Consider the following 15,379-nt stretch of genomic DNA (forward strand, 5'->3'; position numbering starts at 1 on the left):
GAAAAAAAAAAAACAGTGTTTAAAATAGAAATACCCTATCACACCCCATTATACCAACCTCACAAAACCAATTCAGTAATAGTGCATTTTATTTCTGAAATATAAAAGTAATCCTTGGTGAGAGTCAAAAAATCTATGGACATTCACAGAAAATAAACCACGAATAGCTTCTTCACATCTTCACACTAAGAAACACTCTCCATATCAGTACTTATCAAAGTTTAATGTGCAATCACCTGGAAGCCTTGTTGAAATGTAGTTTCTACTTCAGAAGATCCAAGGTGGGGCCTTAAATTCTGAATTTCTAGCAGGTTCCTGGTACGCTCCCACGATGGTAGAAATGTTCCACTAAACAGTCCAATATGCCAGCCACAGCCATGGATGGTTACCGAGCACTTAAAACGTGGCTAGAATGACTGGAGCACTGAATTTAAATTTTAACTTAATTTTTTTTAAGTTTGTTTGTTTGCTTATTTATTTATTTAGAGAGGGAATGAGTGTGGGAGGGGCAGAGAAAGAGAGGGAGACAGAATCCCAAGCAGGCCTCCAGCTGTCAGCACAAAGCCTCACATGGGGCTCGATCTCATGAACCATGAGATCATGACCTGAACCAAAATCAAAAGCTGGATGCTTAAACAACTGGAATTTTAACTTGATTTTAAGTTTAAAAGAGCCACATGCAGCTAGTGGATACAGTATTGGACAGTGCAGCCTGAGATCCCACTTACATCCAAAATCTCCATCTCAATCATCCCCTCTAACCACAAACTCCTCAACTTCCAGCTCATTCAACCTAGTGTCACCATACCAACCATTACCCAATCCCTTCTGTCCTCTGCCCCTACCACCTCGTTATTACCCATCACACCTCCCATAATTTCCTCCTGAGTTATACCTCAAAGGCCTTTACTGCAACACAAACTTGCCATGCTTAGATCCCTGGAATGCTTCCCTGAAGTCATATTCACCTGGCAAAACCTCAACTCTGTTTAAGCACGACTCTGCTTCCCCTGTAACTGGAACCAAAATAGTCTTAATACAGCTGGAAAAAAAGCTGCAACTAATAGTGACCTCACTTTCAGTTTACAGTCGTTAACATCTAGTGGGCCCTTAGAAACCCTCCCACACTAATCTAGTTAATTCACTTTCTCTCTCTCAGAACAAGAGAAGAATATGTGGCATTTGCTCCTCTTCCCTCAAACCTCTAATAATACCTACTCTCACTCTAGTACTTGGCGAATGAACTGAATTTCTTCTGAAAATGAAAATAATCAGAAGTCCTTTATCTTGCTACCACCAACTAAATCTACCCTTCTGCAGCCACGCTCACATATTCTGCCTTCTTTCCAGTAAAAATGGATGAATGGTTCCTTTTCTTTTTTTTTTTTATTTTTTTTATTAAAAAAAATTTTTTTTTCAACGTTTATTTATTTTTGGGACAGAGAGAGACAGAGCATGAATGGGGGAGGGGCAGAGAGAGAGGGAGACACAGAATCGGAAACAGGCTCCAGGCTCTGAGCCATACAGCCCAGAGCCCGACGCGGGGCTCGAACTCACGGACCGCGAGATCGTGACCTGGCTGAAGTTGGACGCTTAACCGACTGCGCCACCCAGGCACCCCAATGGTTCCTTTTCTTAAGACCAACTGTAAACACCTGTCCAGGGGATCCCAGCACCTCTTATCTACTCAAGAACTCTGCTTCTTCTCTGCTCCCCTCCCTATCCTCCTTTCTCATTGTTTGGATGGACTGTCTCCATTAGCCTACAAAAAGTAACATCTCGCAAATTTAGAAAGTCTTGATGCCAAGTCCTTTTCTGGCTACAAAATATTTCTCTGTTCACGGGAAAATAAAGTTTTTTGAAAGAGCTACCTATACTCACTATCTCTAGTTCCTGATTTCCCATTCTCTTTTCCATCAAGTTTACTTTTATACCTACTACTCCACTGAAACTATTTTCATCAAAGTCACCAATGACCACCTTAACAAGTAAATGGTCAATTATGAAGCCCAATTTCAGGAACATCTGCACAGTTGATCATTCTGTCCTTGAAATACTTTCTCCAACTGACTTTCAAGATACCATATTCTCTTGGTTATCTTCTTAACTTATGGCTGTTCCATCTGTCTCCTTTGCTGGATCATCCTTTTCTTGCATACCTCTATATATTGGAATATTCCAGAGCTCCATTTTTTAGCCCCTCCTCCCTCACCCAACTCATTTCTGAGGTATCTCACCCAGTTTCTTGGTTTTAAATGATATATAATGTTGGTAACGCTCGAAGTGATGTACTCTAAAAATACCCTGATAACCCTGAGTTGATTTCAATACTCATTAACTCAACTGTCAACTCAATATCTCCCCCTGAATGTCCAACAGACATCTCCAACTTAACATGTACAGACTTAATGCTTGATCCTCTATGTGTCCAAATCTTCTCTTCATCTAGACTTTCCCATCTCAAAAAAAAGGCACCACCATTAATTCTAGCTGCTTAAGCTAAAATGTAAGGATGTTACCTTCACATATCACATACAATTGATCAGCTAATTCTGATTGTAACAAATATGTACCAATCACCTCACCATTCCCACCACTACTACCTAGTCCAAGATACCATTATGTCTTGTCTAGATTACTGCAAAAACATTCCAATTGTTCATCCTATATCCACTCTTGTCTGCCTACTACAAAATTTCACATGGCATCCATAGTCACCTTTTTAAGGGTTATTCACTTCTTCAAGATTCCTCAGTGGTTTCCCATCATACTCAGGAAAGACTTCAGTTCCTTACCATGGCCTACAGATTCCTGAAATATCTGGGTTATGTTTCTGACCTCACCTCCTACTACTCTCCACATCACGCTCCCTATTTTGCTCATGATGATCTTCTGCCTGTACCTCAAACCTGGAAAGACAGTCTCTGCGTCAGTCCTTTAGACTTACTGTGTTCCCGGATCTGGTACATTCTTCTCACAAATTTTCTCATTACATTCAGACCTCTGCTCAAACATAAGCTCTTTAAGAGATGCCTTCCCTGACCACTTCAGCTAAAAGAGCGTCCCTCAAACTATCTACCCTCTCATTTCTTTGTATTTTTCCAGTACCATTTAGTTTGTCTGCCTTTCCCACCACCGTGGAAGCTCCACAGGAGCACGGACTCAACATATCTGCCTTGTCCACGAGTATACCTCCCTTGTATGGCAGACAATCAATTGATATTTTTGAGTGGATTAACATATCTTCTTTCTTGAGGATCATCTTCCATCTTTAGAATTTCCCTCATACTGGACCCTTCAGTGAACTACCTGAGTATGACTAACATAGCCCTTGAACTCTCGATCTTCACATACAAGTCCTAACTAGAATGCTATCAACTTCAAGGATCATACAGTAGTAGCAGAAATACGTGAAATTTGGTTGCCTAAGTGCCTTGATGCAAAGTCACATCACTGTCTTTTCCCGTTGAAGGAATGTTTATTATCCCCAATTGATTATACTTATTTATTGACATTTTTCAGTAGCATGACCACATTGGCTTATACATTCTAAAAATGCAACAGATACTTCTTACTCCAAACAAATAGCCACTGACCTCAGTAAGGAATGTGTGAATTTTTTCTCCAGAGTAAATAGCTGTAGCAGTTTCTTCCTTCGCCAGTTTCCTGAGAAAGTTTTTCAAAAAGCTGTTTTTCTGTGTAAGAAAAGCTGCCAAAATTCCTCTAGAAATAGCGGTGTTTTCTTCATTTATTTTCGATGTAGGATTATAAATAACTCCCAACCGACTATGAACACTTGTTTTCTGCAAAACACATTTATAGGTGGAAAAGATCGGTATCTCACGTATCATTTTACAGCCGAACTTTTCTCTTTCCATTCGAGCTTGTTCACTTTAACACACAGCAGCCCTCACTGCAGAGGTCTTTCTATGTGGATGGTACTGAACGTGTACCTACTGACATAGCCAGAAAACAGTCACTTTAGGAACTCCGACTGCTTCACCTCTTTGTATAACGAGTCTTTTAGAAGATACTTTAACCACTTTTTGTATGTGAAATAACACATATAAAACAATACACGAAACAAAAATGTAGAATTCAGCGAGTTAACCCATAAAAATATAACCCAGGTCGAGAAACAGAGCATTGCCAGCAACCCAAAGACGTCTCTCAGACACCCTGCCAATGACTACACCTTTCCACTTTTCTAAAAACAACCACGATCCTGTTACTTATTTGTAGGATCATTCTTGCTTCTTCTTCTGGTTTATCACCTACGTTTCATCATTAAACCTTTAACCTATTTTGAGCTTCATATAATCATACAGTATATATTCTTTCCTGCCTTGTTTCCACTCAACATAATGGTTGTGAGATTCATCAACACTGTTTTGTGTATCTTTAGTTGCTTTATTTTTTAGGACTGCATAGATTTCCACTGTATGAATATACTCTTTTATACATTCTATTGATGCTGGACATTGAAATTTTTTTTCAGGTTGGTAGTGTACAAACAGAGCATGAAGAATACATCATCACTCATGAACATGCGGAAGCTGAATCTAATTAAGTCAGACATAGCTTCCAGTGTAGAGGAGATATAAAGGCTAAGGGACAAGTTAAAAATACTGTAAGGAAAAAAAAAATCAGTGAAATTTGTAAGGTGGGATTTTTCTAAAAGGCAACCAGCTTGGTCTCTTTAAAAAGTCAATAGACAAAATGTGGATGGGACTGTTCTATAATAAAAGAAACTAATGAAATGTAACAATGAAACATGTTTAGATCCTAGCTTGAAAAAAGAAAAGACATCTTTGTGCAAACAATTTAATGTAGGCTTAGTACTGGCAATGGGATAGTGGTATTGCAGTTATGTAAAATATCCTAATTCTTAGAAAATGCATATTAAAATACTAAGGGATGATGTATGCTGATTTCTGTGACTTACTTTAAAATGTATGTACTTTAAAATATATGCTGATTTCTGTGACTTACTTTAAAATGCAGACTATTCTGCCCTTCCTCCCCACTAACAACAGATAATCAGATAAAACAAATGTGGCAAGATGTTAAAATTATAGAATCTAGGTGTTAGGTATATAAGTGTTCATTATGTTAGTCTCTTAAAGTTTGTGTACCTATGAAAAGAAAACATGGCCTCCAAAAAACAGACTCAGAGAGATAAGGAGAGACCCCAGTGAGAGAAAGGCAAAAGTTAAAAGCAAGCTGGCTGAAATGAAAATGAGAGAGGCTCAAAATATAATACTGGAAAGAATAAAAATAAGAATTGATACCGCAGATAATTCAATTAATGAACCAGATCAAGAGTTAGCAAATGACAGCCTGTGGGTGAAATCCCATCTGGAGCGTGTTTTTACATGGTCCTCCAGGCAAAAAAAACGTGAGGCGGAATGAGAGATCGGCCATGGGTTTAACAGAGAGAGAGACTCAGAGAAGGAGAGAGATGAAAAGAGCTGTCCTGGGATCACACTCATCCCTGAGGTTCCGGAAAACTGCATCTGTGTTACAGTGGCCCCACTCAGGGTAATGAGAATGGGACAGGGGGCACACTGAAGGCATTCCCTAAACAAATACTGCTAAATAAAAAGGTCCTCTGACCCAGGGGCAACTGCTAGGAAGTCAAGTTTAAAAATAATATTAAAGTCCTTCTCGGCAGTCTGGAAGACCAAACCAAAGGTTGAATCTTCTCAGGAGTCATCAGGGAAATTCCAAGATACTATTCCACTGTGAATATGGGGCAAAATCATAAAATCTCTAACCTGGAAAGCAGCCTTTAAATCAAGCAGACATCCAACAGTAAAGCGTGAACATCTAACTGCCTGGGGGTATTTAAGTATAAACTTTGAACAATAATTGGCTTTTGCTGACTCAGAGGCAGTCTCCAGGAAACCAAGATCAAAGATAAAAACAAGGGAAAAAGTCTGAGCAGGAACATCAGAGAAAAACAACGAGAGGGAGATAGACTAGAGAGAGAGTTCAGTCATATCACTAAACAAACAAATGACCAAACAGTCCAGGTGATGAAGTGGTATGGGATCCAAATGTGCTCCAGTGTATTATCTAAAATGTTTGGTTTTCAGTAAAAGATTGAGATATGCAGTGAAAGAGGACAGTATGATTCATACTAAGGAAAAATACCAAGCATCAGAAACTATCTTTGAGGAACCTTAGATGATGGACTTAACAGACATACACGTATCTTCAAAGAACTAAAGGAAACCATGCTTAAAGAGTTAAAGGAAGGTACAACAACTTATTACACTGATGATAATAACAAAGCAATAGAAATTATAAAGAAGAACCAAATGGAAACTCTGGAATTGGAAAGTACAATCACTGAAATGAAAAATTCACTAGTGGGGTTCAATAGATTTGACTTGGCAGAAGGATCACTGAATTTAAAGATAAATCAACAGAGCTATAGTCTGAAAAACAGAATGTAAAAAGAACTAAAATGATCAGATTCTCAGAGAAATGTGGGACACCATTAAACATACCAATATGTGCATAATGGGAGAGCCACATACATTGGAACTACTGGGAAAAGGCAATCTGTCAGCCTCGCAAAGAACACGCTACCAAAAATTCTTGAGAAGAGACAGAAGGCAGAGGTGATGTACTCCACAGACCTCAAACACCCCTTTTTGAATGTGCTGGTCTGCAGGGCTTGAATGAAGCCAGAATGTGCTCTGAGACTGCCTAACATGACATGAAAATTCTCCCAACTGATGTTACTATGTTTCATCTAAAATGTATTAACTATTCTTGATGTGGTAGTGCCCCTCCAAGATGGCCCCCGATGATCCCTACTTCTTTATACTTGTGTTTCCGTATTGTTCCTCCTCATACTGGATAGGAGCGATCTGTGTCATCAATAGGATATTATGGAAGCACAGTGTGTGACTTTTGAGGCCAGATCATAAAACACACTGTGGCTTCTGTCTCTTTAGCACTCACTCTAGGGAAAGCCAGCTGTCACGTTGTGTGGACACTTAGCAATGCTAAAATGGGGTTTATGTGGCAACGGAATGAGATGTTCCGTGAAGAGCCAGTGACAAACTGAGGCCCCCTGCCAGCAGCCACGCAAGCCCTCTTAGCAGCTGATGCTCTGGTTCCAGTCAAGTCTTCAGACAACTGCTGCCAGAGTCCTGACTGCACCCTCACAAGAAACCCTGAGCCACAGCCACTCGGCCAACTCACTCTTGAATTCTTAAACCCCAGACACTCTGAGAAAATGTTTATTGTTTTTAAACCATTAAGTTATGGGGTAATTTGTTATCAGCACTAAATTTACACTTAGCTAATGCAAAACAAACAATTTCATAAAATACTTTGAGTTACGTTTTGTAGGTGTTTTTAATCTAGACAAACTTTTATGCTCCCTTAGAAATATGGAAGGTTATAGAAGAGTATTTTTAAAAAATGTTTATTTACCTTAATGAGAGAGAGTGTGAGTGGGGGAGGGACAGAGAGAGAGAGAGAGGTGGGGATAGGGGGTCCAGAGGAGGCTCTGTGCTGATAGCAGCCAGCCCGTGCGGGGCTCCAGTGCACAAACCAGATCATGACCTGAGCCAAAGTTGGATACTCAACTGACTGAGCCACCCAGGTGCCCCATAAAAGAGTATTTTTAAATAAATATAGAAATGTATACTATCGAAGTATATTGGTTTGTAATTCTCTAATAACAAAAAAAAATTAAGGTTGACTTAAGGCTTAAAATACTCTTCAGTGAAAATTTATTTTCTTTTTCTTAAATATTCAGAGAAAGAAAGTGCTGCCTGACTATGTGATGGAAAACTGCTCTTACAAACTGCTTTTGGTTAAAACTAGATTTGGTGTCACTGATGTAATGGTAGGGTCTGGACCATTCACTCTGTTTTAATAGCCTATTTATAACTACTATGTCTTAGTTCCAGCTGCTACAACAAAGTACCCATAGACAGGGTGGTTTATAAACAACTGAAATGTACTACCTACAGTTCTGGAGACTGGGAATCTGAGATCAGGGTGCCAGCACGGTCAGGTTCTGGTGAGGACCCTCTTCTGGGCTGCAGACTACGGATCTGTCCATGTATCTACACATGATGGACAGAGAGTGAAGTAGGCTCTCTGACCTCTTCTTACAAGGGCACTGATCCCATTCATCACCCAATTCCTTCCTAAAGGTCGCACCTCCAAATGCCACTGCACTACAGATTAGATTTGAACATCTGAATTTTATGGGAGACACAAACATTCAGTGCATACACATTGCAGACAAGTATATGTCTAATAGCAAGGGCAAGCAGGAACACACAGGTCTGAATCATGGACGACTGGCAGGGTTTTCTTTTCCTGGTCAAATCTGCCTATTGTACATGGAGACTGAATTTGAGTTCCCGTTTTCGCCTCTTTATCAACAAGCTGAAGGACTTAAAACATTAACGTGGAGGAGAATAAGATTTAATGCATGTTCTTCATTTGGCTTTCTCAAAATTAACAACAAATTATAAAATTTTTGTGGTAAGAGTATCTAAATACTCACCATGTGCTTTAATGCATTAAAAAGTAGTTTTCGCCCAGATGGTTTGTCAAAATCAGCAATAATCCAGAGAGTAACCGAAGAAATTACATCATCATCTGAAAGTATCAAATAGTTTAGTCAAGCTACCTCTTTTTAAAATTAAACTAAAAGCAGGGGACATTTCCAGCTAACAAAATACATTAAAAAGTATTAAGCTAATTTTTTGAAAATAAGAAAATATTGCTAAAGATTATACACACACACACACACACACACACACACACACACACACACTGACAGGCATATAAAAACACTAGAAGAGTGCTATATAAGCTTTAAATAAACTTGGATACCAAAAAGAATAGTCTCTAAGGGACATACCTGTGGAATACTTTTATTAGTAGACAAAAGTTGTATTATACTTATGTTTTTGGAATTGGCGAGCAAAATGGCCTTCCAGCTACAGCTATATACTTTTTTAAATTGAGAATTATACCCCACATAGATGTAAAACTAGATACAATAAAGCTTATTAATAGATACTAAAAACAGCAATATTAGCTTACAATTCATTTATTCCCAAACCTCTATTATTAACTTGGTCTAATTCACATTACCTGTGCCATCAACATTAATACAATTCTTTTTTTCAGAAAAATTTGAAAATTTGGAAACCACAAGGAGAAACAATTTTTAGTTATGAAGTCACAGTTAAATGGGTTTAATTTCATCTAGGCTCTGTATGCATCACCTGTACACTTGTCTAGCCATCATTAAAACCTACACAAAAGCTAGTCCTTTAGATCACATAACCTACTTGAAACAATTATAAAATGTTTGCCAGACCAAAAACTTACCCCTGAATAGATGTGAGGCCACCATTACTACCACACTCAGTGATATCTAACTATATGAAAACTATAACAGAAAGAGGGCTGACATTGAATTCACATTGAAGCAATTTAAGTGTGAGGCAGTAGCAGCACATTCTTTTCAAAGAAGAAAGGTAAAGAATTCTAACGCCTTTTTAAGGTCAGCACTTTCACCATCATAGTTAGTAAACTGAGAACTATTTCAAAAGTGCTAAGTAAATTTCTCACAACTCCATCAGTTCTTTACACGTTTATATAAATGCCAAGCAAAAGGAAATTGGGTGTTTCCCAGTTAACATTCTTTTAAATTGCTAGAGATTTAAGCAAAGGCCATTAATTATAGGCTAACTTATTCTGATGCCCAGAAGGAATTTTTGAAATACCCCTCAGAACCTGAAAAATAGACTTCTCCTATTTTTATTCCTTGTTTCTGTTTCCTTTTCCCTTCACTTGTCACAGTCAGGACCTTATTCTGCCATAACATAGAACTGCACTGTATTTTATTATTTGTTGGATTTCTTGGAGACAGACCACTTTATGAACATAAAATCTGGGATCTGTTAGGAAGTAATTCTGGGGCCATCTGATCCAATCTTGACTCCATGGCATTCTAAAAAACTGGCTGGGTGGCCTCTGCTTAAAACTCTCTATAAAAATACACCCCTTACTATGAAGTTCATTTTATCTTTAGATCACTCTCATACACTGAGACAAAACTCAGTCTTCTTTTATCTTTCACATATTGGCTCTCATTTTTCTCTCTAGAGCAAAGATCATCAAATAAAACAAAGCAAAACCGAACCAGCTGAACTCCAACTATCCTTGTCTATTTCGAATAGGTCACTGTACTCTAACAAGGCTTGGCTCCACCATCGACTTCCCTGTCCAGGCTAAATGTGTATTTCCCAGTACATTCCTGTATCGGTCTCCCTTGTTTTCTTATAATCACCAATGTAAACAAAAATCCAGAAGTTTAATCAGAGGGTAGAACTACTTCTCCTCTGATCTGGGAATTATACTCTTACTCGTGCATTATAAGACACGAGGTTACACAGTCCGGAAAGTCTTTTATCACTTTCTTAAAAAGGTGAAAAGTGGAACAGCTTGCTTTAAGAAAAGGCAAAAAAACAAGATGAGCCCCTGAACATATAACTAGGGTAGAAGGTATTTTCCCAGCACAATCCTTGTATCCTAAAAAACTACAAACTCTGAAACTGAAAACCAGACCTCTAGTCAAATGGCAACATACAAATTCATTATGCAAACACCTCACTAAAATTGCAAATTTTGCTACTTTAGGAATAAAGTCAGGAAAATAAAATATGCTCATTACCTTCTTGGGTTAAATAATACATGTTCTTTGCTATTACAGCACTCTTATCTTGCGAATCCAAGAAAAAGAACGTAGAGAAATCTTCAACATCAGCAGTTACTGAAAATTTTCATATTAAATGTTAAATAACCACTTAATAAAACATGCACAATCAGTAAGCATTTGTAGAAAGTATATGGATCATTTTACCTGATGTGGATATTAAATTAAGGTACTGCCATTTAGCATGCAAAATCAAAGGATTTATACGGGGTACAACATTATTCTTATCCATAAGGAAATCAACTGCATTTGTTCGATCATTTAATCGACCCTGAAACAACAAAAATATTACTGAGGTAACACAGATAATTTATAGGGATATGTTCTAAAGTTATGCACAGAATATACTTAAAGGCTAATCTAAAATAAATAAATAAATAAATAAATAAATAAATAAGGCAATTAGGATTCATACAATAAACTTTACATTTACAACAAATATTCCTGTAAATACCTGAATTTTTTTCCAATTAAGCATTTCTGATGTAATTATGCACAGATAAACTTAGTTAATTATTACTTTTAAATTCGTTACTAAGTGATCAGGATGGAAACTTTTGCTACAGAAAGTTGTTTTAATGCAAAAAATCATTTATAAAAATATCATCTATCATGTACTTCCTCATAAATGCTTGCCTACCATAAAAACGTCCCTCTGTAAATATACCGTCGCGTCCATCATTCTGCGAAGAATGGCCATTTCTAGTTCTTTCATATTGAGCTCTTCAAGCTTAAAGGATTCTCCGTTATAAAGAGCTTGAGGCAAAGGACCCAGGCCAGTCATCTTATAAAAGCTTGCTCCCACCTATTTAGTTCAAAAAATATCAGAGTTAAACTGAAAAACGTCTGTCTGGAAAAGAAATGCATATGTAAAAGAAGGGACGGGCATTGGCGCATTTTGATACGCCACAGGAAAAAAAGGTTAATTGTGCTAATTTCATTTGTCCTTTCCGAACATTATTTAAAGCAAAGTAATCTACCTATGGAGCAAGAATCAGGAAGCTTTTCCTGTAAAGGGCCAGCTAGCACACATCGCAGCCTCTGTGGGCCATCCAGTCTCCGTCTCCACTACTCAGCTCTGATGCTGTAGTGTAGCAGGGGTATACACCGATGCAGGGATGTGGGGCTACCTCCCAAGAAAACTGTATATATAAAAGAGGCAGTGGGAGGGCAGGATGTGCTGACCCTTGTGCACAGTATAACATTAAAAAACATACCATTTATCTGGATCAGATATTCATTCATCCCTGCATTCATTTGTTTCATTACCGATTTTTCAATTCATGCCATCAGCATTAGACTAGACGCTGTGAATACAAAGCTGAAAGTCGGCCCTCAAGGGGTTCACACAGACACGGCCAAAACAGAGGCACGTGCAAGGTTCTGCGGCAGCCAGGAAGAAAACTCGAGGATGGAGAGGAGGGGGTCAGAGAAGCCTCTGGGAAGGGGTGACAGGGAAAGTCTTAAAGGGTGAGTAAACATTTGCTGGGAAGATAAAGTGGGAGAAGTGCATGTGAAGACAGGAATTGGGGGTAAGAGAACACAGCCTCAGGCAACTGCGAGTAATTTTTTTTTTTAATTTTTTTTTCAACGTTTATTTATTTTTGGGACAGAGAGAGACAGAGCATGAACGGGGGAGGGGCAGAGAGAGAGGGAGACACAGAATCAGAAACAGGCTCCAGGCTCTGAGCCATCAGCCCAGAGCCCGACGCGGGGTTTGAACTCACGGACCGCGAGATCGTGACCTGGCTGAAGTCGGACGCTTAACCGACTGCGCCACCCAGGCGCCCCAGGAATTTTTTTTTTTAATATATGAAATTTATTGTCGAATTGGTTTCCATACAACACCCAGTGCTCATCCCAAAAGATGCCCTCTTCAATACCCATCACCCCCCTTCCCCTCCCTCCCACCCCCCACAAACCCTCAGTTTGTTCTCAGTTTTTAAGAGTCTCTTATGCTTTGGCTCTCTCCCACTCTAACCTCTTTTTTTTTCCCTTCCCCTTCCCCATGGGTTTCTGTTAAGTTTCTCAGGATCCACATAAGAGTGAAAACATATGGTATCTGTCTTTCTCTGTATGGCTTATTTCACTTAGCATAACACTCTCCAGTTCCAACCACGTTGCTACAAAGGGCCATATTTCATTCTTTCTCGTTGCCACATAGTACTCCATTGTGTATATAAACCACAATTTCTTTATCCATTCATCAGTTGATGGACATTTAGGCTCTTTCCATAATTTGGCTATTGTTGAGAGTGCTGCTATAAACATTGGGGTACAAGTGCCCCTATGCATCAGCACTCCTGTATCCCTTGGGTAAATTCCTAGCAGTGCTACTGCTGGGTCATAGGGTAGGTCTATTTTTAATTTTTTGAGGAACCTCCACACTGTCTTCCAGAGAAGCTGCACCAGTTTGCATTCCCACCAACAGTGCAAGAGGGTTCCTGTTTCTCCACATCTTCTCCAGCATCTAGTCTCCTGATCTGTTCATCTTGGCCACTCTGACTGGCGTGAAGTGATACCTGAGTGTGGTTTTGATTTGTATTTCCCTGATGAGGAGCGACGTTGAGCATCTTTTCATGTGCCTGTTGGCCATCTGGATGTCTTCTTTAGAGAAGTGTCTATTGGGGCGCCTGGGTGGCGCAGTCGGTTACGCGTCCGACTTCAGCCAGGTCACGATCTCGCGGTCCGTGAGTTCGAGCCCCGCGTCGGGCTCTGGGCTGATGGCTCAGAGCCTGGAGCCTGTTTCCGATTCTGTGTCTCCCTCTCTCTCTCTGCCCCTCCCCCGTTCATGCTCTGTCTCTCTCTGTCCCAAAAATAAAAAAAAACAAAAAAAAACAAAAAAAACAAAACATTGAGAAGTGTCTATTAATGTTTTCTGCCCATTTCTTCACTGGATTATTTGTTTTTCGGGTGCAGAGTTTGGTGAGCTCTTTATAGATTTTGGATACTAGCTCTTTATCCAATATGTCATTTGCAAATATCTTTTCCCATTCCGTTGGTTGCCTTTTAGTTTTGTTGATTATTTCCTTTGTTTGCAGAAGCTTTTTTATCTTCATGAGGTCCCAGTAGTTCATTTTTGCTTTTAATTCCCTTGCCTTTGGGGACGTGTCAAGTAAGAAATTGCTACGGCTGAGGTCAGAGAGGTCTTTTCCTGCTTTCTCCTCTAGGGTTTTGATGGTTTCCTGTCTCACATTCAGGTCCTTTTCCCATTTTGAGTTTATTTTTGTAAATGGTGTGAGAAAGTGGTCTAGTTTCAACCTTCTGCATGTTGCTGTCCAGTTCTCCCAGCACCATTTGTTAAAGAGACTGTCTTTTTTCCATTGGATGTTCTTTCCTGCTTTGTCAAAGATGAGTTGGCCATACTTTTGTGGGTCTAGTTCTGGGGTTTCTATTCTACTCCATTGGTCTATGTGTCTGTTTTTGTGCCAATACCATGCTGTCTTGATGATTACAGCTGTTGTAGAGGCTAAAGTCTGGGATTGTGATGCCTCCCGCTTTGGTCTTCAAAATTACTTTGGTTATTCAGGGTCTTTTGTGGTTCCATATGAATTTCAGGATTGCTTGTTCTAGCTTCGAGAAGAATGCTGGTGCAATTTTGATTGGGATTGCATTGAATGTGTAGATAGCTTTGGGTAGTATTGACATTTTGACAATATTTATTCTTCCAACCCATGAGCACGGAATGTTTTTCCATTTCTTTATATCTTCTTCAATTTCCTTCATAAACTTTCTATAGTTTTCAGCATACAGATCTTTTACATCTTTGGTTAGGTTTATTCCTAGGTATTTTATATTTCTTGGTGCAATTGTGAATGGGATCAGTTTCTTTATTTGTCTTTCTGTTGCTTCATTATTAGTGTATAAGAATGCAACTGATTTCTGTACATTGATTTTGTATCTTGCAACTTTGCTGAATTCATGTATCAGTTCTAGCAGACTTTTGGTGGAGTCTATCGGATTTTCCACGTATAATATCGTGTCATCTACAAAAAGTGAAAGCTTAACTTCATCTTGCCAATTTTGATGCCTTTGATTTCCTTTTGTTTTCTGATTGCTGATGCTAGAACTTGCAACATTTTGTTAAACAACAGCAGTGAGAGTGGACATCCCTGTCATGTTCCTGATCTCAGGGAAAAAGCTCTCAGTTTTTCCCCATTGAGGATGATGTTAGCTGTGGGCTTTTCATAAATGGCTTTTATGATATTTAAGTATGTTCCTTCTATCCCCACTTTCTCAAGGGTTTTTATTAAGAAAGGATGCTGAATTTTGTCAAATGCTTTTTCTGCATCGATTGATAGGATCATATGGTTCTTTTCTTTTATTAATGTGATGTATCATGTTGATTGATTTGCGAATGTTGAACCAGCCCTGCATCCCAGGAATGAATCCCACTTGATCATGGTGAATAATTCTTTTCCCATGCTGTTGAATTCGATTTGCTAGTATCTTATTGAGAATTTTTGCATCCATATTCATCAGGGATATTGGCCTGTAGTTCTCTTTTTTTACTGGGTCTCTGTCTGGTTTAGGAATCAAAGTAATACTGGCTTCATAGAATGAGTCTGGAAGTTTTCCTTCCCTTTCTATTTCTTGGAATAGCTTGAGAAG

General features: G+C 38.9%; 1 protein-coding gene across 1 annotated transcript in view; it reads right to left on the reverse strand.

Moving 5' to 3' along the window:
- Positions 1-15,379, reverse strand: part of UGGT2 (UDP-glucose glycoprotein glucosyltransferase 2) — a 126,464-nt gene that overhangs the window by 63,688 nt on the left and 47,397 nt on the right. Inside the window, 5 exon segments of the mRNA XM_032593625.1 lie at positions 3,597-3,803; positions 8,543-8,637; positions 10,727-10,825; positions 10,916-11,039; positions 11,409-11,573. Coding sequence (XP_032449516.1) covers positions 3,597-3,803; positions 8,543-8,637; positions 10,727-10,825; positions 10,916-11,039; positions 11,409-11,573 — 690 coding nt within the window.

Source organism: Lynx canadensis, chromosome A1 (assembly GCF_007474595.2).
Source record: "Lynx canadensis isolate LIC74 chromosome A1, mLynCan4.pri.v2, whole genome shotgun sequence".
NCBI classification, from domain to species: domain Eukaryota; kingdom Metazoa; phylum Chordata; class Mammalia; order Carnivora; family Felidae; genus Lynx; species Lynx canadensis.